This window comes from Chelonoidis abingdonii, chromosome 2 (assembly GCF_003597395.2).
Source record: "Chelonoidis abingdonii isolate Lonesome George chromosome 2, CheloAbing_2.0, whole genome shotgun sequence".
In the NCBI taxonomy this organism is placed as follows: domain Eukaryota; kingdom Metazoa; phylum Chordata; order Testudines; family Testudinidae; genus Chelonoidis; species Chelonoidis abingdonii.
In genome coordinates, this window is record NC_133770.1 from 91,314,563 (window position 1) to 91,342,456 (window position 27,894).

A 27,894-nucleotide genomic window follows, 5' to 3' on the forward strand; every position below is an offset into this window, starting at 1 on the left:
GTATGGGAATGTTCCATTCCCTAGCCATCATGTGAAGCCACCCAAGAGGACAATGAAAAAGGAGCATGCCAACTCCATAGTTGGTGCCATACATGTGGGCATTGCTGGTAACACCAAAGAGGTACTTTTCACTACAGACAGAGTGTCTCCTGGTGCTACCAGCAATACAGATGTGGACAGCAAGGAAGATTCCGGTTTGTACAGCACTAGGACGACTGTCAATGCAGTATGGCACCAAAGGATCAATAACAGAGACTGTGCCATGACATCATGGTGAATATTGAGAGATTACTACTGTTGTCTGTGGTGCTGAAAAGCCTTTGTTGGTGTCAACGTTAAAGAGCTGGAGGTTAACAGAGTTAAGTTCTTCAGTTAAAGTTTTCTGCGGAGCTACTTTGGATAACTCATTTGGGTTCAGCATTGGCAGGAACCACATGGGACTGCAAAGTCTTGAAAGTAGAGAAGTACAGGGAAGAACTCCTCGTGGCCTCTGCCTTCTCTGATGATCTTTTATTATGTTTGGCCATTCTAGAAGCCAGAGCTGAAGATGAAGCCCCGTGAGTCCACAAGGCAGCACTTGATCACTTCAACACTGGGAAGTCATGCACTGTGGTGTCCTGAGATCTAGAAGCTGATGCCAGCTTCGTGGACTTGCCTTTGAGATATACCTGTAGTCAAGCCTACAGAATTTACAACTCCCATAAGCAGGCTAGGCATTTAGTTGCCCATCATTTTAAAAGAATGGCCCCCTCAAACAAGAGACAGTATTTGAATCTGGGAGATCTGGAAGAATTAGGAGGTAGTGAAAGGAACTGAATGGTGGTTGGTGCGCTTTGCCCTTTCATGCCCTTGACATGAAGCAGGAAGGGCCACATGCATTCTGGAAATGGTGTGAAAGCAAGGCTTCTGCTTCCTCAACTATGGACCACTGTTCCGGGAAAAAGAGGTTTGCTGAAAACAGATGGGGTCCACCTGACCAAGAAGGGAAAGAGCATCTTCGCACACTGACTTGCCAACTTAGTCAGCAGAGCTCTAAACTAGGTTCAAAGTGGGCAGGGACAAAAGTCCACAGGTAAGCATAAAAAAGTGGTCTTAACAGAGGGATAGCTGTTTGGGGTGACATTGAAAATTATAATACTGTCACAGGAGTAATAAAAAGGAAATCAGTGGGGGAAACTGCTTAACCTCTTAGATGTCTATACATGAATGCAAGAAGTATAAGTAATAAACAAGAACTGGAGCATCAGTCTGTAAAATAAATTATAATTTAATTGGCACCACAGAAACTTGGTGGGATAAGTTCTGTGACTTGAATATTGGCATAGATGGTCATGGCTTGATCAGGAAGGACAGACAGGATAAAAAGTAAGGAGGTGTTGCATTTTACATCAAGAATATATAGCGGTCCAGAAGAAAGTGAGAGGCAGACCAGTTGAAAGTCTCTGCGTAAAAATAAAAGGGGTAAAAAAAAAAATAAAAAAAATTATTATATAGCGTAGTGGTTAAGAGCACCGCCCTTTGATACGGGAGACCGCCCTTTGATACGAGAGACCGGGGTTCAAATCCTGGTTGGTACCCAACTTTCCAGTAGGGGTCCTTGGGCAGAAGACCCCCTAACGCTTCACCTGCCTACCTCAAATATGAGAGTGACACGAACTAGGAGAGTCATGCCGGCTCGGACGTCACCACAGATAACAAGTCCGCGTCAGATGTTGAGAACCAGGATCAACTGACGATAAGTGAGCTACTGGAAACAACATTTATGAACGAGACAGAGAACCTGATTGATGTGAATGCTACTTAACAGTAGACCTAATGAAGGGGATATATAAAATATGAGAACTTGATGACAAAAACCTACACTCCACACTTTACTAGTAATACAAGCTCGTTACCCAACCTAAACATAGTAAACGAACTGCTCTCACAGTTGAGATACGACAACTCCACATTACAATCCTAGACCAAGAAGACCTGGAAAACAAGGGGATGTGCAGCACACTGAAGCTGAAACTACTGCCACCCTCCATGCAGAGCACACAGCATGATAGAGGATAACATCAGGAGAAACTACTAGTACATCAATCCTCGAGAACGATTACCAAGCCAGTGAAAGTAATCCATCAGAAGTATGTTAGAAATCCAATAGACGCTCATGACAACCCAACTACCACACCATATCAAACCAAAATGAATGTATACGACAGCTCTGTAATCCTGGGATGCTTGCTACACGACAAGAAGAACTAACAGTATGTACCCACCTGGAAATGAGGTTGGAGGAAAGATCAAGGCGATTCGGAGAAGTTAGTCAGCTGGTGAACTACAGAAGAGTTGGAGATTAAGGATAAGACTCGGCATGAAAAATACAAGGCCTGACTCATCTGAAGCTAGGACTGCTAAACAAAGGCTCAAGCACTGGTACCAGGCTAAGCGATACACTTAGAGAAGCAAGCCAAAAAGAGTAAATGCCTGTTCTCCAAAGAACCATCAAGTGTACTCCCAACTGCAGTGCAACAACCCAAAACACAGACCACCAGGCACAGAACACTGAACAGTACGAAAGAACATATGGGAGAAAGAAACTCACAACACCAGTCATAAGTGCTGCAGGACCTGAGAACAGAACACAGCGAATCTCCCAGACAGAAACCAGTCACCATCACAGTAGAAACATCCAGCAGCGGTCAGAACATGAAGAGCTGGACAGCACCTTGACCAGATATATCCACACCTACTGCTAAAGAAACAACAGCAGTGCATGAATGCCTAGCAGCCAGATGAACCAGCTGCTAGCACAGACTCCACCCAAACTGGCTACACACAGGAAGGACAGGCTGATCATGAAAAGACCCTGCAAGGAACAAACGTCCACTACCGCCAAATAACCTGCCTCCCACAACATGGAAAGTCTCTATCAGCATCTGCACACACTACAGACCATATGGCCAGTACATGAGTACAGCTCAGAAGGCATTGGAACACGACAGAGGCTCAAAAACCAGTTGCTCCTAGATAGAGCATCGCCCAAGACTCAAGTCAGAGCCAATGAGCACAGCCTGGATTGACTACAGAAAGCCTAGCACTCAATGCCGCACAGTGGATTTGTGAATGTCTGGCGCTATACAAAGTCAACAGACACTAAAGGACTTCTCAAGAACTCAATGGGACTATGGGAAACAACACTGGAGTCAATTCAAGGCAGCTTGCACAAGTGCCATCAAGTGCGGCATATACCAAGGTGAGCACTGCCCGCTGCGTTCTGCGTAGGCCAGATAATCAACAAGGACTGGATACGGGTACAGGTTCAGGAGTGCATACTATCAGCCACTCCTCTCAAAGGATACATCAAGTGTATGCGAGAATGAACGAGAATCGACTCGCTAAACTACCGACGCAGATCTACAGTGGAGATATCGGGATGTCATTTGGACTGAAGAAGTGTGGCCGGATGGTAGTGAAGAGAGGGAAGGTAGTCAAGACTGATGGGTCGACTACCAGCGGCCCACATAGCAGACATACAGACCAGCTACAAGTACCTTGCGGCCCACAGTCACATGGAAACCACGATGAGGAGGCAAGGAACAGCAACATCCAAGTATCACCAAAGGATAACAGGTCTCGAAGAGCCAGCTCAGTGGGAAGAACAAGACCACGCATCAACGGATACCCCTGCCCGGTCATACAGTATACTCCGCCGTTAGTGGCTGGCCAAAGGAGGACATGGAGGCTCGATGTGAAAACCGAGAGCTCATCACAATGCACGGAGGTTCCACCCAAGTCCAACACCCAGAGACTGTATACAGCCGGAAAGAAGGCGGCGGGTTGGTGAGCGCAAGTGCACTGTCCTGGAAACCCGAACATCCAGAGTACATCAGTAAGATGGCCCCCAAAGATGAGCGCTGGAGAATGCCTGAGGCAGCAGCAGACATGGGAGGAAGACCAGCAGACAAGTGCCATGGCAGACAAGACCTTCATGGATGTACCATCGACAGAGCTGAGGTGGCTGACACTGGGAAATCCTACCCTGCTGGAAAGGGCTGGACTAAAACAGCACTGAGGCACTGATCATAGCAGCACAGGAACAGGCCACTGAGCACCAAATCCATTGAGGCAGGGTCACCACACTAGAGAGGACCCAAGGTGCAGACTGTGCAGAGAGGCTCAGAGACAGTCCAACACATAGTGGCAGGATGTAGATGCAGCAAGAACAGCATACACTGAACGGCACACCAAGTGGCTGGCATTGTGTACAGGAACATCTGCACAGCGTATGGCTAGACCCTCCCAAGACCAGATGGGAGATTCCACGAGGTTGTGGAGAATAGCAGGCTAAGATTCTGTGGGACTTCCGGATCCAGACGGACAGGCAGGTACTGGCAATCAACCAGACATCGTGTAAAGACAAGGACAGAACGACAGCGGTGGTGAAGATTACTTGCAGTGCCAAGTGACAGCAACATCAGGAAGAAGGAATATGAGAAGCTGGAGAAGTACCAGGGCCTGAAAGAGGAACTAGAGAGGATGTGGAAAGTGAAGGCCCAAAGTGGTCCCAGTGGTGGTAGGAGCACTCGGGGCTGTGACTCCTAAGCTGGGTGAGTGGCTCCAACAGATCCCAGGAACAATATCAGGGCTCTCTGTCCAGAGGAGTGCAGTGCTAGGAACAGCTAAGATACTACGCAGAACCCTCAAACTCCCAGGCCTCTGGTAGACAACCCGAGGTTGAGGAAGACACACACCACCCTTAGGGGTGAGAGGACCAAATTCCTCCCTGCATCAATTTCTTCTTAAGACTCCTACAAACTTCCAGTTGCTTGCCTCTGGCAAATATGCACCTCCCAGTCATCTACAAATGAAGATATTTTCAGATAACAACTGTAGTCCAGAAAATTTATATTCCTGAATAATTTTGAAAATTATGAACTTTCCCTGAAAGTTATAACACAGAATTTCATGTGCAATATCCACTAGAATTCAACATAAATCACAGGACAGATGACTATAGATTTTCAAAACATTTTTGGACTAACAGCCATTTCTTTGGAAAACACATAACCAAATACTTTAGAATAAATGAGTAAGATCTACAATACACTTTTAAACTAAGCTAAAATATATTACTGTAACGTTTTATTTAAGGTACTACGTATTTAAATACTTCCATTTTTATAACAATTGTCAAATACCTGCAACTAGTTATTCTTACCACTTTAAGAACTAAGCATTAGACAGTTAATTTTTATGGCTGCATTCTGAGTTAAACACTTTTCATTTGTACTTTATATGTTAGATAATTTAATTTTTACAGACCTCTCTGGCAACGTGACTCAAGGCTTCATCTTCTGCGGAGAATCTATCTTTTACTGGAGTTCTTTTCCTCCCCGATCCAGGAGTCCCCATTTTTATTCTTTAGTTTCTAGATTTCTTTTGCAAGAATGAACTGGTCAAAACTCAACTTTCAGATCTGAAATAAAAAGCATAAATATTATCAGGTTTATTTGTTGATTCTTTATATGTAACATACTTAACACTTAAGAAGTCTACCTGCCATGGTAAGATTTCTCTGGCACTTTTTTTCCCTGAGGAAGAAGAACAGGAGAATTTCACCAGAAAGTCACCACAGGTCTTGCAGAATCTCAGCTTTCATTTTAGAAAAATATCCTGCCCTTATGGTCATAGAGACTACATTCTATTTGTATTCAACAGAATTCTTAAGTCTGCAGGATGCTCCAATACCAATCTGTCTAATACCACATAGTTTTGCCAAGGAGCAACTTGCCATTGGTAATATCTTGTCACTTTTCACTACTACTATTCAGAATGCCAAATGCAGTATTTAAGCTCTCACAAACATTAATGTCATTCTATTGCTGCTAGGAAGAGTCATAAGCAACAGTAGATACAATTATTGAAGCTATTCACTGAGGTGAAGAAGGTGAAAAAGGGTTAGGGACTAAAGTAGAAAAAAAATGCCCCCTTCACAACAGGCTAGAAGTAGGCTAGTAGACATACACACACCCTTCATTGCAGCCAGAAGGCCGGATGAGAAGATAGACATCATGGCTGCTCCAATGATGTAAGAGAAAGAGAACACTGTTTTGTTTCAAGCAGACAGAGGGGCGGGGTTTGGGATGGGGATTAAAGGGAGGAAAGCTCAGACACCTACTAATTATATATTTAAAGTTTAAGATTTTTTGGTCAAAAAGTTTGCTCAGGAGAGGGAGAAATTTAATATGCGAAGTAATGGCTCACAAAATATTTAATTGTAAGTTCCCTTTAGTAAATATTTTTTATTGGAACTGCTGAGATGACCTTAAGTTAAATGTCAAAGCTATCATAAAATCATTGTAATAGGGAAATATAAAATAACATGAACTTTGCTCAAGGCGGTGGAGCATTACATTTCTTAGCTGCTTTGCTTCTATGAGTTGCAGGATTAGAGAAGGAATTTTAAACTTACTTTTTATTGTATGGTACCGTATACAGCATAAATAGTATCCTATAGTATACACCATGACTATAAAACTTCCACAGATGAATCTTGTTTTAAAAATTCCTGTCATTCAGATTTACTGAAATTATATGAAAGATGTAATGAAATTTCCCTCTAATGCTCTGATGCATTTAGAAATCAGAACACCTGAATGACTACTTTATATATACAGCATTTATTATAGGCATTATTAGGCTGACTGGCAAAGCTGCATTCCACCTTCAAATCTATATTCAGGTTTTAAATAGGGTGACCTGGAAGGGATCAATCTGTCAAAATAAAGATTGCAAGTGCCAGGAAAGCAAATACAGCAAGCTGCTCCTCTCAACCATCAGAAGAACCCTTATCTGTAATGGCAACATGCTTAACTTTTCTGCCCCATTTATTCCGTGCCCTGAAATGCTTCTGACATTTTAACAAAAACAGAAAGAAAAATCTCTATTAAATGTTAATACTCTCCCATACAGACCTTTTACTTCTACAATGCTTTCACAAAACCTTGCAGCAGGGGGGGGCGGGGGCAGGAGAAGGAGGATAAACTACATAGCACAACAACAACAGAACTTTTGGTGCTACAACATCATTCACATTCCAGGTTTCTCAAAACAGCTGTACAAAACAGATACTAGTAGCACCGTGATTATATAGATAGAAGTGGTAGCACCATTCAATAGCTAACATACAAAGCCTTTAACATTAGAATGTACATCTCTATCCCAATAGAACGCTGTCCTCGGGAGCCAGAAACTCTTACCCTGTTATAGGTGAAACCGTGTTATATCGAATTTGCTTTGATCCTCCAGAACGAGCAGCCCCGCTCTCCTGGAGCACTGCTTTACTGCTTTATATCCGAATTTGTGTTATATCGGGGTAGAGGTGTAATTTACTGAGAAGAGAGTTTGCCAAGACACCATTTTTCTATTACAGTATCAGAAAAAGTCTATCATCAAATGCCCCCTCAAAGATAACTAGCTTGGCATATAAGAGGGTAACACAAATATCAACTTTTCCCTACAACTATTTCATGTTATCACTTTGTTCATTTCTTTTTCTATTCCTTTACATTCTCTCCTGATATATCTACATGTATACACTTAACCTAAAAACACCTTCCACCCCACTTCCCTGGGGAAGAACCCTACTCTCAGTCCCAAATACCATGATCTTCTGATTCCAGACTATACTGCAAAAGCTCTCTTCATGATGTTCCCTCAGGATACAAACATCATATTTTAGGCCACACCACTAATCACCTCCAATGGTGCCACCTGTTCTGATGCCTGGATCTATACGTAGAGAGTTGGTACCACATACACGCAAGGCATTTAGATAGTGAGAGAATTCTATAAACAGACAAACCATCACTTGCCTTAACTCTTTTCAAAGAATGCCACAGGGTCTTTAAATGCCATCTGAACAGAGTGATTTTTGTTTAATGTCTCATCCAAACGTGAGTGCTAAAAGATCAACAGAAACCCCACTATATAGCACTCGATTGTCAGGATACCATATGAGTACAGTTCTTGCTTTGGGATAACAACCACCAGCAATAACATGGATCTCAAGTACCAAGCAGAAGACACAAAAAAGTAGTATCTTAAAGAGGTTGAACCATTCATTCTTGGAGAGCAGAGCTGTGCTGTTTATACATTCTTCACATGGTATGAAGCTTCCAGTGCAAGCCTAGCAGTTGAAGTGTTTGAACTGCTAACCTCTCCACACAACAGGAAGCAGAACATTTGAACCATAGGGTGTGCATGATCTGTACAGCCTACTGATGCTTTCACCAGTCTAGGTTTGGGTGTGGTGTTGATTTTATTTTATTTTATTTTTTTTGAGAAAGACATGTTCATATGAAACCTACATTGACACATTAGTTTTGAATGTATATAGAGAGCGTCTGTATAACCAAGCACCTCTGTGGATAAACAAAACACACAATTATATACATAGATTCATACATTTTAAGACCAGAGGGAACCACTATAATCATTTCCTGTATAACAGCTATGACAGAATTTCACCAAGTGATTCCTGCTTTACGTCCATAACTTTTGGTTGCACTAACACATGCCTTTTTGACATTCAGTCTTGATTTAAAAAACTTCAAAGAGAACCCATCACATCCTTAAGTAGTTTCAATAGTTAATTACCCTCACTATTAGAAATGTTTGCTTTATTCCCCATCTGAATTTATGTAGCTTCATCCTCCTGACACAGAATCTTGTTATGACTTTGTCTACTAAATTGAAGATCCTATATCATCAGAAATCTTCTCTCCATGTACTTAGACTGTGATCATGTCTCCTTTCTCTGGTTCAACTAAACAGACTGACCTTCTTTAGTCTATTACTGTAGCACAGGTTTTCCAGAACTCAAAATGTTCTTGGAGGTCTTTTCTGAACTTTTTCCAACTGTCATCATCATTTTTAAAGCGTCAACACCAGAAATGAGCATAGTATTGCAGCAGTGATCTCACCAATGCCGTATTTGTGGTAAAAGCATCTCCCTACTTCAGTGATATTCCCCTCACTTATAAATCCAAGGATCACCTTCTCTGGTCTTGGTTAAATATTCTGGTGCTTAAAATGTGATGTTAACTGGTGGTTGATCTACATTAGGATTCTCAAATTTGCTACCCCCAGTGGAGGTAAACCAGAGTTAATTTGTAGTATTTTCCTAATGGAGATGGAAAATGCGATATAGATACAAAGTTGCTTATCAGAGTGTAACTCTGGTTTATGTATACAGACATCCTCCTGGAGATAAGATAATGCTATTGCCATTGTTGCAGGAAGGGAGAGGGGATAACTTGGAAATTAAAAAGGAAAAATCCCATTCTGATACTATGACAGATAATAGGGCCAAATTCACCACTGGTGTAAACTGTGTAATTATTGACTTCAGTGAGGTCCAAGCCACACATGCTAACAGTGAGTTTGGCTTGAGAGGGGGAGGAAGAATATCAAGCACAGAGACTTTTTTTTTTAAATAAACCAACAATAGCTCTTTGCTTATTCTGTGACAAAGAACTACACAGTTAAATTAATCTGATTTACATTTAATTCTTGTATTTATGTGGTGGAGCTGCAATACTGTGCATTTTACTAGTATTATATTTTACTTGTAGAGTGCTATAAGTTTTTATGGGGGCCTCAGAAGGCCTGTCAGACAAATAACTGTTCTGTGGAGTTTACAGTCTAAATGGGATGAATACAATTTAAATAATTAACAGACGGGATAGGAGCAGAGAATCATAACTGATCTGTGGTGGCTCAGGGTTTTCCCCAATATCTAAAGTGCCGTTCATCCAGCAATCTCAAAAGGAACAGATGTGATATCTTTACATTAAGTAGTACGGTACCTTACTCCGATTAGTTTCCTTGATTTTAATGGAACATGGTTGGAATTTGCAATTTGGATTTGTCACATGGTTAGAGGCCTGTGGGGGGAAAAAATCAATTCCAAATAATAGGTGGAAATAATGAAAACAGTTCAGTATCTATTGTTAGAGAAATTGTGAGAGATGGAAGCCAACATCCATGCACACTGGTCTTGTGCTCAGCGCTAGCAGTGCATGTTCCAAGTGGCAATGCTGGCTACTGTGCCTTGAAAAAGACTAAAAGAAGAGATGGAGTCAGACAACTTTAGAATGGGGTACATAAAGGGGTCCCTGAGAGCTGTTTGTACCACACTGCAACTTTCCCCCCACTTGAAGCTGCATGTCCTTCCGCTAGATTGCTTTAATGCAGCCAGGACTCAAGCCACGTGGCTGGATATACCATACCTAATAATTTTAACACTGTCAGTAATCAAACTGCAACTGAGAGGGCTCCTGCACTGGGACAGAATGAGGTACACTTTGGGGATGATCCAAAGCCAGATTCTCAGCATGATGGTAGAAGCATGGCGAGCTATAAACACAAAACAAACATCTGTTTTATGGGCTAGCATTGGGCTATGAGGATCACTTAACATTTGACATACCTGAGCTTTTCCAGGACTTAGCTACCAGAGGTATCTGTTAAAAGCCCACCGGAGCCTCTTTCCACAAAGGATGACGACATCATCACCTGTTAATACTTTCTTTTCTTGTTACAAAGTGCAGGAGACCCCTCAGCCTATTGTTCAAGTCAATGGCTAAGAAATTCACTGTTAATGTGCCCCACTGGAAGAAGGTCTAATATATCACTCTCACTGGTCCTGAGACCACTTGTCCTAAATCATGTTCTCTACCACAAGACTCTGTGCTCAGATCTATGTACCAGTGCTTCCTTGTGCTATGCCAGTCTCTGAGAAACAAGGCAAGTCTTTGGACAGCTGATCAGGAACCCAAGGATATTTGGTATGGGCTGGATAACACAAAAAATGACAAGATGAAATATGCTCATAGTGGTAGATTTGTTGCCTTAATAAAACCTGATATACACCGATTAAAGATTGCCCAGTGCCTAGATAAGGGTATGGAAGTCACAATGCCTCAATGCTGGTCAGTAGGCATTGAGACTACAAAGGTAGAACATTTGGCTGAATAAGGTTGAATCTACATCACTGACCTAGAACACTCAACCTGGAAAACTGGCTTAAAAATATTCACAGCCCACACATGAAACTCCAGCTCCCATTGGAGCTGTTTGCTGGATTCTAACTTGTGGTTACTGATTAGTTAGTACTCCGACACCCTCGGCTGACAGCACCAACTGCACGAGCAAACCTGATGTGCCAGTTATCTTACAGCTCCACAAAGGCATGAATATGCTGGCATAGATACAGCAGCAGTAATGTATTCTTGTGCTGAGAAGTGTACGGTAACTGATGTCTTAAAGAATTGGTACTAAGTGGCCACTGTCATGCCAGACAAGGTACAAAGGCTCACTTCACCCAGTGAAATTCTTTATAAAATAAGATGTGATTACAAAGCACAAATACTTTGAGAGAGGCTTGCTGAGTTGCACTTTATAGGCACCGATACTCCATAAGGTGTTAACATAGCAGCAGATCACAGTTTATCTTTTACTTCGGGCTCTTAGATTTATTCCTGGAGCTCTGAAGCTGTTCGTGCCACTCAAGCCAAAAAACATACCATGGCACTATTTGAGGCATCTGTGGTTTGATGGGAGATGCAGTGGAAGAAAATAGCTGGAATTTCAAAAGTCAGTGCTACCCAAAGTAGCTAAACATGCTGGAGATACAGGAGAACAGAACTGCCAGTGCTCTGGAACTCTAAAAGCAACACCAGACTTAGCTCAAGGTAACAGGTTTGTGTATTAAATTATGGACAGGCACTAGAGCTTAGGATAGGCAGTGGGAAAACTGAAACAAATGCATAAAACCAAACCAAAAATAAAACTACATTCTTACAGCAAAGTGAGATTTAATACGAGATCAGATTTTTATTTCATAACTAAGTGAACAGCATTATAACAACATCCCCATCTTTTCTCACACACATTTTAAAAATAATTATCTTCTCACCAAATGACATAAGGGAAAGATTCATTCACTGAAGATACATATTGCTATTACAGACCAAGGCTCTATTTTCTAACAAATTAAAAAAGCAAAGAACAAAAACCCACAAACAAAATGCATGGTAAACAGCTCACATTCTGAAACTGACTATACAATAGTATGTATTAGAAACAAACACTAAGAGCCTCAACATTTGATAACTGAAGTACTTAATCTCACAGTAGTTCATTCTGTAAAATGACACTTAGGAAATTAAATATTTTTAAAATAGTATAACTTGAATTTGTCAGCATCTTTTAACACAGAGAACGGTGGATCTTGGGTTTGGTACGTATAGCACACCCGCATACTTCCCTACTATTTCATTAATTATACAATATATGACTAACACATGAGAGCAAAAACTAAGTTATTTCAAAATTGCCTATCACTCTAGTATCTAGGCACCATTACTAATATGAAATATTTTATCACACTGAATGCACATGATTATCTATATTTTTAAAGGGCTTATAAAGAGACTAACTATCCGTTACATACATTTACACTAACCTGTTATCTAGTTTCAAGAGGATTTTCTATATGTTGTAGCAAATACTGTACAATAGAGGTATGAATTCCTTTCTTTAAGAGTCATTAAAGTGTAATTTTGTAACCACTAAAAACAACATGCTTCAAATTAATCAACTAGATTACTTTCCCCCAAAATTTCCTGTGCTTGGCAACAGAAACCAAAGCTTGAATTGTGGCATTAGTATTTAACAAATTGCACCACATTAAACATTTACTACAAGTATCAACCACTATATCAAACCTCCTTTGTGTTTTTCTCCTTCTCCAGAGGTTCTGCTTATAATAAATACCTGTTCAGCAATGTGTCCTATCAAATTACAAGCTTCTTAAGAGACTGTATCTAGTAATGTTCAGACAACAAGTTGTACATGAATTTGAGTTCTGCTTTTGCTGTTTATTTTTAAGACCTTACCCAAATCTCAGTGACCTGGCTTCCTATCTGAATCACATTTTCCAATATTCACATTAAAACACTATGTCATCTTCTATATATTGGCTAAAGAGAATCATGATGAAAATGAATTCTTTCCTTTGAAGCAATTCCAGATTGCTCTAGAATGGACACTATCACTATTTTGCCTGATGCACCTGTCACAGAACTTCCCTCAGTCCTCATACTTAACTACTCCCAGATTCAGCTCAAGAATATTATCAGACCTGGCACTATTAGTGAGCTTCTCTCAATTCCTGTTAATTCTGCATTCTCTTTCTGAAATGAAGAAACAATGATACAAGGCCCAAGTGATACCTTGTATTTCTACAGCACCTTTAATCAGTTCTGACACAATGCAACTAGCCAGTGAAGCATTAGGGAGACCATATTGTTACCACTGCTCTTCAACTGCTAGCTCAAAAGGTATTTTAATTTTTTATTTAGAGGCATAGTAGACAGTAAAAAATAAAAATAGCAGCTAGGAAGTGATTTAACTTACCTCCTCACAGGAGAGTCAGAGATTTAAGACAGTCTCCCAAAATGTTGGAAACTAAGCCCTGCTCCCCTAGGAAAATGAAGTCAATCATACGCTCCTCTTCAACCCAACCATGTGTTGTTAAAGGCCTACCCAAAATAATTGCTCAATCAGATTAGATTGTGTAGATCTCCTCTCAAACTTTGTGAAATACTTGAAATGTCAACAATGCTAACTATCATCATTTAAATGAATGGGGTAGCCTTACAACAGACCTTTCATTCCAGGCTCTCTGCAAATACAGGCAGACCCTGTATCAGTTACACTGTGGTCACATTTTTAAGGTTTTCCATAACAGCTAAACGGCACTTCTTTTTAAATGAAAGCTGAGATCCCAAAGAATAACAGAGAAGACTGTCTGAACCCCTGCAATAGCCCTTTGTGCCCACCCTGGGGGGGGCAAACTCAACCGTTTGGGAAACCATGAATCAGGGCGTGGTGGTAAAGTGCACAGAAATATCCATCTCAGCGGTGCTGCACAGAAGGATTCCCTACTCAGTTTATTAGAGAGAGAGAAACAAAATTTAAACAGCAGTAGTAATTTATTTGCAGCACCTCAACACTGAGGACAGCATCTCATGGACAGGACACTGCCCCCTCCTACCGCACCTGTGAAACCATCAGTGGGCATGTGGCATCTGAATAGCACTTGGGGATCTCACAATAAATACAGATAAGTACATGAGGTCTAGGCAGGATTCATATCTACCAATACACATACCATATACATCTATAATACATAAATATTATAATTTATTGCAGGCGGCAGTGGGGGTATTTGAATATTTGCCTTCTTTTTCCTCTCAGGTCTTCAATTACCACCCTTCTCCCCCTGTAGAGTCAGGGGTCCGGGTCCCTCTGCCCCCATCTCTTCGCCTCCCCCACAGGAGCGGGGGCTCCGGCTTCCCCTCCCCCCGCATTCCTCCTCATGACCGGTAGGGTCACGAGCTCCGGGTCCCTTACCTAGGACAGTCCACTCCAAGTCCGCAGCGCCGGGAGAAGAAATGGCCGGGGGGGCCGCCTGACACCCAACCCGCGAGCCGAGCGCCTCGCTGGTCCGGGCTCCAGTCCAGGCTATTGCCCACAGGAGCCCCAGGGGAAGCGGAAGGTCCGGAGCCCGCACCGAGGAGCCGCCCTGGGTAAGCGCGGTGCTGCCGGGCGGGGCACCCCAGGCCCCTGGTAAGGAGCTGTTCTTCCCGAGCGAGAGACAAGAGAGAGTGGCGATGCTCAGCCCCCCGCGCCGACGGTTACAGGCACATCGCCAGACCACAGGAACAACGGTTATTTTCAAATCGGTCTCAGGGTTCCATGGGCAGGAGAAGCGCGAGGTGGCGGTTGCAGGGCTGCGCCAGCGGTAGAACACCGGCGCTGCGGTCGTAGCCGCTGAAGCTAGTTCTGTAAGTTCCACCGCGCGCATGCGCACCGCGCTCCCCTCACTACTGTCCACGGGGGGGGGCGGTACCACTATGGCTACAAGGCGCAGACGCTTGCGCACAAGTAGTAGGGCGAGGGGTATGCTTTACGGGCAGGGCTTCTAGGCAGTGAGCCCGGGCCGATTCTGCTTGCTATTGCGGAGGTGGGTGCAGTGTCTCACTCGGACTATGCTCCTGTTGGTGGCTGAGTGCACTAGGAGTCGGTCGAGGTGTTGCTGCTCAGCTGTGGAGGAGACTATTGGCAGCGTGAATCGCTGTGGCCTCTGTGACAACAGCCAGTTATCTGTCGTTCAGTGCGGTGCGTGAGGGGGAGCGTGTCTCTCTCTTTTCCTGTGCCCAGCCCGCACGGGAAGAAGTGGGTGCTGGGCGGAGGCCGGCGGTTCTGGGAGGCGGCCCACCCAGCGTGGGGCCAGCAGTGTGTGTTTTCCCTCTGCGCCCGCCCCGGGGTAACGAAGGAGAGTGACACTCATGGCAGCAACTTGTCAAAATGTCCTCGTCCCCGCCACTCATCAGCCAGCTGAGGTTGCACAAGCGCCCTGAAAGGGACAGCAGGATCCGCCAACCTGGCAAGGCTCTGTTACATGCCAGCTGCTCCAACCTCCGATTTAGTCATTAGTATCAGCGCTAGACTATGTGAGTCAAAACTGTGGCAGGCAGAGGTAGGTTCGTAAATTTTTCTGCCTTTGGCGGTTATACGAGGTTGAATAAACTAATCTGGATTATCATAATATCCCGGCGGAACAATGTACCCCCAGCCTTAATCAAGGCTGTATCCCCTCACCTCGCCCTGCAAAATTGATTCAGTCCTGGTGTTTTCAGTACCAACTTCCCTCTTTCACTGCCCAAACCTTGAATTCTTTTTCTTCTAAATAGCAGCCCTGCTCAAGAGCACTGCCAATTTTTGGATGTTTGTGACATTTCTCAGGGCAGCCAGTGCTGAGAGTCACCTTGTTATTCCATGCCTCCAGTATGAGGGAATCTTGATTGTGCTGGCTGAGCGTTAGCTCCCTACCACACCCAGACTGTCAAGCACTCTCCTAGGGACCAGGCCCTGTTTTTGCCTTGCTGGTTGACAAAAGGTGCACCCCAGCCCTGAGTCCCTTCAGTGTAGCTCCCTGTGGTGTATAGCTCCTGATCACTTCATACCGACAAAAATCCCAAATCCTCTATTCTCTGAGGAACAGTGTATCACAGTTTACACTTTAAGGCACAGCACTTAAGTTCAACTATAAACAAAATTAAAAAAAATCAGAGATGGGAACAAATTGTTACATATGAATCATCATCATAGCATGTTTTCTAAAACCTAAGCTTAACCAACATGTTATCCTCCTGTCTATACAAGCTTGTCTCAAAGTTCATGCCAGTATTTTCAGCCAAGCCTGGTTGAGATCCCTTTCTCATGAAGCACATCTACTGTCAGTTAACTTCCTAAGTGAAGGATGGTAGTGCCTCTTTTTGTGCCTCCCCAATAGAACAGACCTTTGATGTTCACCTCAAGGTAAGGTTCCCCCCTTCCCTGCTGTTTACCTCATCCGATTAGTTTCCTTCTCAAATCTTCACCAGCTCTTCATTAGCATTTGACTTAGCATGCTAATAGGCTCTTGTTGTTTGATATATTGGTCCCCCAGCGTCCGTCTGGAGGAGTTTGGCTCAAGTCACTCTACTGTTTTGACCTACACACCTAGATAACGTAATTTGTAGTATATAAACATAAGTCCTCTAATATTCTCCATAATACATCTCACCATGGTTATGTGACACAGGCTTTCAGTAGATACCTTACATGACATTCTTTTAGTGAATCCAGGGGGTTCCTGTACAGTTAGACATCCCATTGTCCTCAGCCAGGTGACATCCAGAGGTTCTTGGGTCACAGTGCTGGTGTATACCGGGTATAAGCCCCTCATTTGTGTTTACATCATATAACAGTTTGCAGAAGCCCCAGACAAGAGTGGAGTGGAGCGCTAATGTTTTAGGTACTATACAAACATAGGTCCCAAAGAGTTTACTTATCTAATATGACATGTAGGTGATAGGAGGAAAAGGAACACAAATATATACCATTTTTATATACACATAGGGCCTGATCCAACACTCATTGAAGTTAATGGGAATCTTTCCATCCCTTTTAATGGGCTTTAGATAAAGTCCATACACACTTACAAGCTGTTTTTGTTATTGTAAATAGGTTAAGTATCTACTATCCTCATCTGCCCTTCAGCTTATCATTAACTGGCCGATTTCTCATAGGCATCAGAAAGATGTAAGGAGAGATCTGGAGAAAGGATAATGGTCTCTAATGGATCAGCTCATGTGTAAGGGGCAGCATGGAAAAAAGACATGGGTGAAAAAGTGAGGAATTGGTAAGTAAATTAAGTGGCAGTCCTAATGATAAGGCCTCAGTTACAAATACCTCTAAAGCGCTCAGTAAAAACATAATCCTGTACCACTGGGGGGAAAAAAAACAACAACATACAAGAGTAGAATGAGGAAGGGGCCAGGGTGAAGGAACTTTGACAGTGACAAAGTCAATATTTGCCAACCCTTAAATCTGCCATCAGCTGTTACAATCTTAATTCAGAAAGTTAGACTTCATTATAGAGGAGACAATTTGTACACATACTTAAAGAGTAACCTCCTTAGAAGTTTCACTAATGTTTCATCCTTTTTCTTTGATAATTAAAGATAATCAGTTTTAAAGAAAAAAAATGGCCTGACCCTGTCCCACCCTCATTCGTCACTTGATCATGCAGTGCAATCATTATGCTTTATTTGTAATATGTTAGTTTTTGTGGTAATAGATGGTGATCTCACTATGAGGTGAAGCAGAAATGTTGATGCATGGGGAAAAAGGTCCTCTCAAACACAAAGTAAAAGCAAGAGAGAAAGTGACTGGTCTTAAATTATACGTAATCTCTTTTTTTAAGTTGATTCCTGTAAAAAAAAAATAAAAAATCACCTACCGATTTTGTGGAATTGATGATTGTTTAGTGGGAGTCTTCATAAAAATATTAAGAGCATTTTGGTTTGGTTTAGCTGGTGAGAGCAACCTTCTAACTTCTAGAATATCCTTTTTAATGAGTTCTTTCTAGGTCTGTTTAGACTGCCTATGTGGAATCTTCTGAAATGTTCTAGCTCTGTGTGGGATGGCTTCTCTGGCGATGTACTGCTAGAAGTAGGGGGAAAAAAATTTCATTTGTGTTTGTACATTTTTTTATGATGAAGTATTGGGGTTTGTGTAATGTTGTTCTCTTCATATCATAGGCAGCACATTTTTCTTTAATGATGCAGTCAAAAGTGTGTCCACTTGAGAGAAGACATGCATTTTTGTGGTTTAAAAGGGGCAATTGTTTACTTTTCTGAGAAGCAGTACACAGTATCGTATGCAAACATTCTGCGGTGGTATGACATGCAACAATACCAATTCATAATACAATTTCACTGATAGGTGGCTGAATAGCCACTTGTCTAACAAACATTTAATTAGAAGCATGCAAATGAAAAGATCATGTTTGAATCTCTGTTTTGAAAAGGCTGAAGAATGTTTTGAAAAGGCTGAGAATGTTTTGAAAAGGCAGAGAATGGTCTTTGAGTCTGTAAAGCCTCTCAAATTGCCACTGAACTAGCTTCCAATATTATTGAATTATCAATTTTCCCCCACTAAAAACTGCTGGATGCTCATGCTTAATTGTATGTTATGTTTAATATTGCCGGTATTTTTGGGGTAATTTGAAAGGTGGATCTCTAGAGAGATAGGGGTACGGAGCTGTATGACCCTGTGATTCAAAACAGGAGAAATGGGATTCAGCAAAATTCTGAACACTTTCTAAAATATGTTGACTTTTTCACAGAAAGAATTCTAGACACTGGAAGGATTTTTTTTTTTTTTTGAGAGAGAGAGTGTGCCATATTCTAAATGTCTTTTGTCATCTCAGTTAGTAAAAAATTCAAGAAAGAAAAATACTGGAAATAAACTTGCAGGTCAAACAGCATATCAATTCCCCTCACCCCCTTTTTTTTTTTTTTTTAAATTAGAGATTTTCAAGGTGAACCCATGCCCAGTTAAGGCCTTGTCTACACTAAACATTTTTTTTTAATTTCCTACTGTATATACTGTACCATTGTTTCAACTCCACTGGGGAGAATTTGAATATAGACCAACTGCCAGCTGCTGCTGATGTTTTGAACTATCACATCATATAGGCCTGTTCTGAACAGCACCAGATAACATGGTGGTGGCTCATCTATACTAGCACTCTCACTTTTGCTACTGCCAGTGGAGAAATTTTAAGTTAAAAAAAGCTAATTTGGAAAAAAAAATCCATGTGAACTTCTACCGCTACATGTATGTGAAGAGCCTAGCTGTGACCCTAAGAACTGCCTGTGGGAGGAAGCTATACTGAATTGCTTTGTTCTGTTTAAGCATTTAAAGGGTGAAATCTGCATTCTGCTTAAACAGAAGATCACACTGCACAACATATCCTGTAGGAATCTTGTAATTTGATTAGTGGGAACAATTTCAGTTATGACTTGGTGTCTGCTTCCTGCAATAAAGTTCTGGTCCCATGTATACAATTTTTAAAAAGAGACTTTCACAGTGAAGCAATTTTGAATAGAGAGAGCATACAAGGAAATACATTTGCCTGGGGCTTGTTTCCTATTAATCAAAATACTTGATTTTGGATGAGGGTTCTCTGTCCTCCTCACTTTGGCTTTTATCTTCTTGCAGTGAAGCTTTAGCTCTGAGTTCTGATGTTATAATTTATTGATGAGAAAGTTACTGTGATGTCACACATTCACTATTATTGGTTAAATTCATCCCTGATGTAACTCCATTCATTTCCCCTTTTTGTGTCCTCTCACTCATCTCTGCCGCCTTCTTCCACTATGCATGAAACAAACTTACAATCCAGTCTGTCAGGCCTCCTTTTCTTTTCATATTAACTCTTCTAAACACTTATTTCATCATACCCACCCACAAACAGTAAGCCACATCAAATGCCTTCTCAAACAACATTACACGAGTAAAACAAGGGAAGCAGTAAGGAAGGGGGAATAGGAAAATAAGAGTTTGCTCTCTCCCCTGAGTCTCCCAGCGCATTTTATCTATATCGCTTTTTACATTGGAAGTTCCTCAGGGCTGAGATTATTTTAATAAAAATATGTTCTGGTATAGCATAGCAGTCACACTGACTATCATGGAGGAGTGTGTTGAAAATCTCTTATCATAGTGCCTAGGAGGCCTAGTCATAGATCAAAACCCTATTGTGCTATGGGCTGTACAAACAGAGAAAAAGACAGTCCTTCCCCCAAAGAGCTTATATCTAAGACAAGATAGAACAGATGGATACAGACAGGAGAGTACATTCTTACTGAAACCTTCTGGATAGATCATTGGTTGGACTCTACCAAATTCATGGGCATGAAAACACGTCATGGACTGTGAAATCTGGTCTTCTGTATAATATAGGGTAAAAATACACACACGTCACAGGAGAGACCAGCATTTCTCAAATTGGAGATTCTGACCAAAATGGGAGTTGCAGGGCGGGTCACAAGTTATTTTGGGGCAGGAGGGGATGTCAAGGTATTATTTCTGCGCTGCCTTCACGGCTGGGCGGTCAGAGAGTGGCGGCTGCTTACTGAAAGCCCAGCTCTGCAAGCAGCAGCACAGAAGTAAGGGAGGCAATACCATACTATGCCATTCTTACTTCTGCGCTGCTGCTAGCAGCAGCTCTGACTTCAGAGCTGGGATCCCAGCCAGCAGCTGCCGCTCTCCAGCTGCCCAGGTCTGAAGGCAGCGCCAATGCCAGCAGCAGGGCAGAAGTAAGGCTAGCAGTACCACAGCCCCCCCCTACAATAACCTTGCGACACCTCCCCCCAACTCCTTTTTGGGTCAGGACTCCTACAATTACAACAACATTTCAGATTTAAATAGCTGAAATCATGAAATTTGCTATTTTTAAAACCCTATGACTGTGAAATTGAACAAAGTGGACTGTGAATTTGGTAGGACCCTAGTCATTGGAGAGTATGAAGTAACTGTTGGAGGCGATTACACACAAAGTGAAATCTGTGATAATGATATTATAGATATAAAATAAAATCATAGACCAAATACTGGAAGAAGTATGCAGCCTGGTATCTGAAAGTCAAAAGCTGTTCTTTCTACATTGTGTGTCAACAGTAAGAGATTTTGTAATTGCTACTTGATTAACAATTTTATTGATGATACATGAGTCAAAGTAGAATCCAGTTTACTGTTCTGTAACAAATCTCTTTAAGGGGTAAGTTTCAAATGAGTCTGCAGGATTAGCAGGAGTGAAAAGCAGTAACAGCTTATTTTTTTCTCAGAATGAAGCAGACTTGTCTAAACACACAGATCTTTTGAGTATGTACATGATTTTTATTTCATAGTTGCTTTTCAGACCATAATCACTCTTATGTAGGAATTTTATTACAACTCAGTTTAACCTGGCTTCTCAGTACAAGTGAGTTTTAGAATGTATTGCAAGTCTAGTGGATCTTGTTATTGGAGATATCCTTAGCCCCATAAATGAATGTAAGCCCAGTGTAATATGACTATATTTTAGTCTTATAATATTTTATATGCCCAAATAATATACATTACTTCCACCCAGTGATGGTGTACATACAGAGCACTTGTAAGTAAACTAATAATCAGCACACACGTAAGAGAGATCTACTGTTTCTTTAATCCCTCATTTTTGTATCTCACAAATGGACTACTGCTATACAATTCTCCTCAAGAAATAAGTCTGAAATGCACACACTGTTTGCTTAACAAAATACTCTCAACCAACTTAATTTATTGCCCTTTGATTTTAGTGGAGCTTCTCTCACATGCTCCAGCAGTGAATCTGGTTGTCTAATGTATTTCACTTTAAAAACAAAATAAATCATAGTTTTTAAAGGTGTAAAACTCACTTTAGACAAGAGGATATGTTGATTTCCCATTAAATAAATTGTCCAGGTTACTCAATCTGACTGCTACATGTTGTTTCTTGTCATCTGTGCTTTGTCTCCTTCTCACAGTGCATACATCTGACATTAATTTACAGCAGATTCCCTGGAGGTAAGGTAGATACTTCATGTATGCATTTGGTGTTAAATTATATGAGCAAGGCTACAGTAAAATATTTAACTTTTAAATCTGTCAAGGATTGAAATGCATTTTTCTCGTGAGAAATATTAAAAGCTGAAAACTCCCAGAGGCTAAATCAGTTGCATCTTCCTAACACTCTTGGCCATTCTTCATGCTAGAACCATTGGTACACGTTCAAATGCTTCTGGGAGTGATTTTCACATTATCAATAAAGCCAGTTGAAACTATGAAGAATCAGCACACCAGAAAAATCAGGTCATTACAATTAAATGCCCCACTCCTACTAAGAGGTATGTAGGAGTTTAAGCATGTGAGTAATTCTGTTGATTTCAACTCGATACTCACATATTAGAAGTTAAGTATATGTTAAAGTCCTTGCAAGATGGGCTTTAGAAGGTAAAATTTACTAATAGAGTACATAGGCCAAGGTCTAAGACAACAGCAGAATTGTCAACGCATTGTTTTAATACATGTCCTGCAACATTTGGTATTTTCTGACAGTTGCAGCTCTTGAAATTATGTGAAGCTAAGAACTGCAACTTTTTTTTTTAATTAGGATGTTTCTGTCCTTCCTACTTTCAGAGAATTGCTGGAAAACATGAACCCTAAAGACTCAAACACCAGAAGTCAAATAAAAAGACCCCAAACCAATTATTTTATGATCTCACTTTTTTATCTAGTCTTTTGATTTTCAGAGCCTGAATCGTGATTTTTGAATGCTAGGGATTGTCACTATTGTAACAGTAAACAAATGTCAACATTTAGAGGTCAAGAGGAAAAAAAAGTGATACACATGGTTATTCCTAACACTTTTCCCCATTCCATTTATGTTTACAGGGACTTTTAACTGAAGATAAATTTCTCTATAAAATTTTACCTACTGAAGTTAATATGCTATGTTAACCTATAATATGTTAACCTATAATGGTAAACAAAAGAAAAAAACATTTATTTTTTCAGTTTATTTACATTGTTGTGAAATATGCATAGTCATTTTCACTGTTTATTGAGGGGCTTACCCCAACTACAGGGAAGAGAAGAATTATTAGAAAACTAGGAAAGTATAATCAAAATACAAGAAGTTTTGGTAGAGGGACTCAAAAACATGTCTAGTACCTGAAAATACTTTAAGCAATTTTTATTGACTAGCTTTCAAGTTGACAGTTTCCCTTTAACTGAACTGAGTATTGAATTATAGAGCCACAGGAACTTTTGTATCCAATGAATTTGTGTGTTTGTTTCAAGTTGTATCTGTTTGTAGAATTCTCCACCTCTAAACTGGGAAGTATAAAAAATGTTAGGGCAAGTTTTTACATTCCTCTGTAAAAAGGTAAAGTGTAGTTTTGCTCTAAAGAATGACTTGTTATAATTGCATGTGGGGTTGCGTGCCTATCTTCCCAATTATTCATGTATCAAATGTTTAGTCTGTAAGATGTTTTTTCTAAGTGCCAGCTATGTAAACAGGGTCTGGGTTTTGAGTGGTAAAGTGCATTTTTTCCATAGCATGCGTCAGTGTTAATAAGAGTTCTGTAGGCTAAATTATGTCCTAAATTAAATGCATGTATTACTATTGTTTGTAAATGTATGGCCTCACTGACACCTATGAAATTCCATTGCCTTCATTGAAGTTGCATATGTATAATTGAAACTTCAGTAAAAAAGTTTGATGGTGCAAGAAAAAGGAGCTTAGTTTTTTTTGTAGTTGTGTGACAATATTTCTACTGATTTTTATTCTTAAAGCCAACACAAGTCAGCAGATCTGACTCAGCATATACAGTGAGGTTTTACTATGTTTAGTATGATTCTGCTCTGGACAGTGGCTATGCAAAAATGACACTTATTCAAACTTGCTTTCTTGTCCAAAGATCTTCTAACTTTAGTGGTACATTTTTAATGCTTTTTATTGTGGTTAGCACTGCAGAACCAGCACAAATAAGAGACTGAGTTGGATTATGTTTCTGGTGTAGACTTGTTTATCAACTTCCAACTAAAAGTCCATATGATTACTTACGCAACTCTGTTGATGGCAATGGAGTTTCACATCTGTCACTGAAGCCATAATTTTTAACCAAAGAGAATACACAGGTGTAATTAGGACATATTTTGGTCTGCAGAACCTTTATTACAGGTGATGATGCATGAAAAGGAAAGAACCCTGATTGACTTAGAGCCCAGTCTGATTTTTAAAGGTCTGGCAGCTGTGAAAACATTTTACTTGTAAACAGAACACATCTGATATAAAAATGATTGAGACACACTAAACATAGAGCCCTACAATGCTATTTTTACAGTTAGTTTTCAGAGTAGAACTACACTTTGAGCCAGATCTTCATTTGTCATATCAGCATGGCTTTACTATTTTGAATGTTGTTATGTTGATTTACACCACCTGAGAATCTGAACTTTAAGTAGGGTTGAGAGCAATATTTTTAGTCTTTGCTTCAGATCAACTGAAAAAAGGTTAAACTATCACTGATTTAAGGTATCTTTCAAAGTAGCAAAAATAATCCCTAAGTATTTAAATAAACAGAGCATATGAATCTTAAGCACTACAAACCTTTTTAAAAAAGGCATAATGTCTAGTGACAAACAATGTTTTAAGCAATTATGCGTACACTCTCTGTGGTTACTCCTTCTTGGAAGATGTGATAGTATTCCACTGACTACCCATTACTGCTTTCCTTGTTTCAAAATCTGCTATAAATAATTTGAATTGTCAACTGATCAACATAAGTAAGATGGAGGCTTCCTGTTCAAATGGTTGTCTCATTTCCTGGAGGTAATGCCAGAGTTGCCAACTCCTGATAACAAGAGACATTTAGGTTCATTTTTAAAACAATCAGGCCTGCTGTTGTGTGTTTCCTACTTTTGTATATTGTGGAGAGGACGTTTGGCTGGGTTGCTTCTAAAATATGATCCCAACATAGCAACTTAAAAAGCAGGCAGTAATTCCTGCTTTAAATATGAGAGGTTTGGGGGCAGATTGACTTAAGATGGCTATTAAGTATGTGTATGTTACAGTATGGCTGCCATAACTGTTAACTGTGCTCCCTTCATTTCTGTTACTTTACTCCAATATATTTATGATCATAAATATCCATATTTTCAACATTTGAACTGAGATTAGGGACACTCTGTGTAGGACAGGGAGGATGGGGATGATCAATGGTTCACCAACTTTGATAGATTTTCAGTGCTATGAGAATGTGATATCTCCTCAGAAATACAAAAAGCAAAACATAATTAGAGTTAAAAATACCAGTTGAAAGAAAGGGGAAATGCAGTAAGGAGCTGCTAGTTGCAAAATAGCCACTTTCGGGATGCAGCTGCTTGTGTCTACCAGCTTTAAAGGGCCAATCCCCAGAAAGGCATGCTGGGAAAAAATTCTTATAAGAAGGACAACCCTGAAATTGAGAGGATTAATAGGGACCAAATAGCTGCAAAGGAAGATTCTTTTTCTAAACTACTAATCAGCTGATGATATATTATTAGATGACATAAATAGCTTTAGATACATTTCAGTTTTTCATATATACATTTATTCTACTTGTTTCTATATTCTTTTGGAAAACTATTGCCACATTAAATAAATGTTTGAGGGAAAAAGTCCTTGCTGATATCCATCCTGTGGGCCAGAGCCACAAAAATACTTAGGTACATAGCCTCTAGACTTTGGCACCTAAGTCCCAGTTTAAGGCTACACTTTGATCCATAAAATTCTTGCTTGGCGGCTGGTGAACCCTGTAGGAGCCTAAACTCCCTTGACAGCTACATTTTCAGAGTAAAGGTTCCTGAGGTGCCTAAGTTTGTGCGTCTGGAAATGTGCAGTGCTACCTCACTCTTGGTGTCCAGACTCCTATCTCCTGCCTAAGCCCCAGTGTGATCCACAAACCAGGGAAAGATAGGCAGGCAAACACCTATCTTGCCTGTAGGGTGTGATCCAATAGGCATGCTCAGAGGCAATCTACCAGAATTGGTTTTATTCAAAATCTGGCTGGAGGAGAGCTGGTAGCAGCAGCACCCCTCTGCCCACTCCCAACTTTCAGCCTGGTGGTAAGCCCCCCCCGAATGTGGGAAATCCAAGTTCAATTCCTCTCTACTTAAGAGAGAGAGAAAGTATTTAAATAGGGGACACTGATGTTTGTTAGGAGGGTGCTGTAACCCCTGAGCTCTGAGACCTCCCTCAGTCTCTCCTACTGAAGCACTTCCATGGTGTGGAAATAATTAAATAGTCTAGTCATTGGAGCAGGGGGACTAGACCCCAGATCGTCCACCTCCCAGGTGGATGACCTCACTGTCAAGCTACAGAATCTTTCTTGCACTTGCTCTCTAGCCCGATGACTTTTTAATTATGAAGCCACAGTGGAACAACTTCAGCAGGTGAAACTGAGGGAGCCCATCCTCACATCAGAATATCCACTAACTCAGAGTTTAGACCACTCTCCTGTGAGGTGGGTGACCCCTTTCCAAATTTTTTCTCCTCCTCTGCCTGAGGAGGCAATCAAAGCTGGTTCTCATCCCACATGAATACTCTAACCAGTGGGCTAAAAATTATAAGGTGGATAAACCCATGGCCCCCCACCCCCACACCTGTTACAAGAAATGCCTTAGGCAGTTAAGCTGTCTGACTCCAAGACAGAGGTTCCTGTTTATGGATCACAAACAGAGATGGGCACCTTCCTGCAGCCTGGACTTAGGTGCCTAACTCAGTGAGAGGGGTAAGGGTTGCGACGTAGTAACTCCCAGAGGCTAGCTTAAGCAGCTCCTCATCTTGCATGCTTGTTTTTGTGCCTGTCATTCTAAGGGTCTTATCTCTCCCCATTCATTTTATAGGGATCCTAGTTACCTAATTCAGTCTCTATGAATTACATTGTTGTTTCAGTGATTTCCTAGGTGCCTAAGAATTAGGCGTTCCAGTGCTTTGTGGAAGCAGGCCTAAGACTTTCCTTTTCTTTGGACTGATTTGAGTAGGTTATGAGCACCTTAAACTCTTGCTGATTTGAGTCTGCTGCTGCTCCCATCAAAGTGAATATCAAAAGTCCCTTTGAATTCAAGACAGACCTGAGAGTGCTTTTTAAATTCCGGTCATTCTGTTCATAATTTTGCATCAATGTAGTCTCAGTAAGTGTATTCTTATGGCTTTGCTTAAGGGATCCCCACCAGATCACCCTTCCTTTTAGTTGTTCCTTATTTTATCTAGGTTTTTACTAAAATTCATTGTCTTACTTTGCACGATTTCCAGAATCCAAGACCTGACCTTTGCTGCCTTCCATCTTATTTAGTTATTTCTCATTCTTTGCACTCATTTAGCCCAGGTGTAAATGATGATATAAGATATAGGGAATGGAGAATCTGTCTTTAAATTATTTATGCTGGCTCTCAAATACTGCACATAATATTCTAAGGAGTAAATTCTGTCCTCACATGCATACATGTGATTTCCACTGATGTTAATGTGACTGAGGGCATTCCTTGGGCCTATATATGTTATCTCAAGCACCTTGTAAAGTAGGTGCTTGTAATTTTCCAGTACTACTACTCTTTATGTTCTAAAAAAAAGTTCCTGTTTCACTGATGCTGAACACATGCTACTTAACTATACAATCAGAGCGGGGCCTGAGTTCAGCCAAAAGGAAGTTGTGCTCTCCTTACAAGTGATAAAAGGCATATTTATAGTACTGTGATTATGAAATATTGACTGGTTGCAGCATTTTTCTCTGGCCTTCATTATTTTTTCTGCACTCAGTATGCTAGTAACTAGTGAGAAATGAAATGGGAATGGAATGGTAATACTAGCTTCATAGTGTCTCATGCCAGTTTGAAATG

At 40.9% G+C, this 27,894-nt stretch overlaps 1 protein-coding gene across 9 annotated transcripts in view; it reads right to left on the minus strand.

Moving 5' to 3' along the window:
• LRRFIP2 (LRR binding FLII interacting protein 2) overlaps window positions 1–14,923 on the minus strand; it is a 125,707-nt gene extending 110,784 nt beyond the window's left edge. For 5 of the 9 annotated variants that reach the window (XM_032792618.2, XM_032792619.2, XM_032792616.2 and 2 more), the window contains exons 1-2: window positions 14,470–14,921; window positions 5,311–5,464 (exon numbers count right to left, since the gene is read on the minus strand). In XM_032792618.2, coding sequence (XP_032648509.1) covers window positions 5,311–5,400 — 90 coding nt within the window. In that variant the 5' untranslated portion in view covers window positions 5,401–5,464; window positions 14,470–14,921. Of the gene's footprint in view, window positions 1–5,310; window positions 5,465–14,469 lie in introns of all 9 variants that reach the window. The other 4 variants (XM_032792623.2, XM_032792621.2, XM_032792622.2 and 1 more) reach the window with 2 other exon arrangements.
• Between the last annotated feature and the right edge of the window lie 12,971 nt (window positions 14,924–27,894).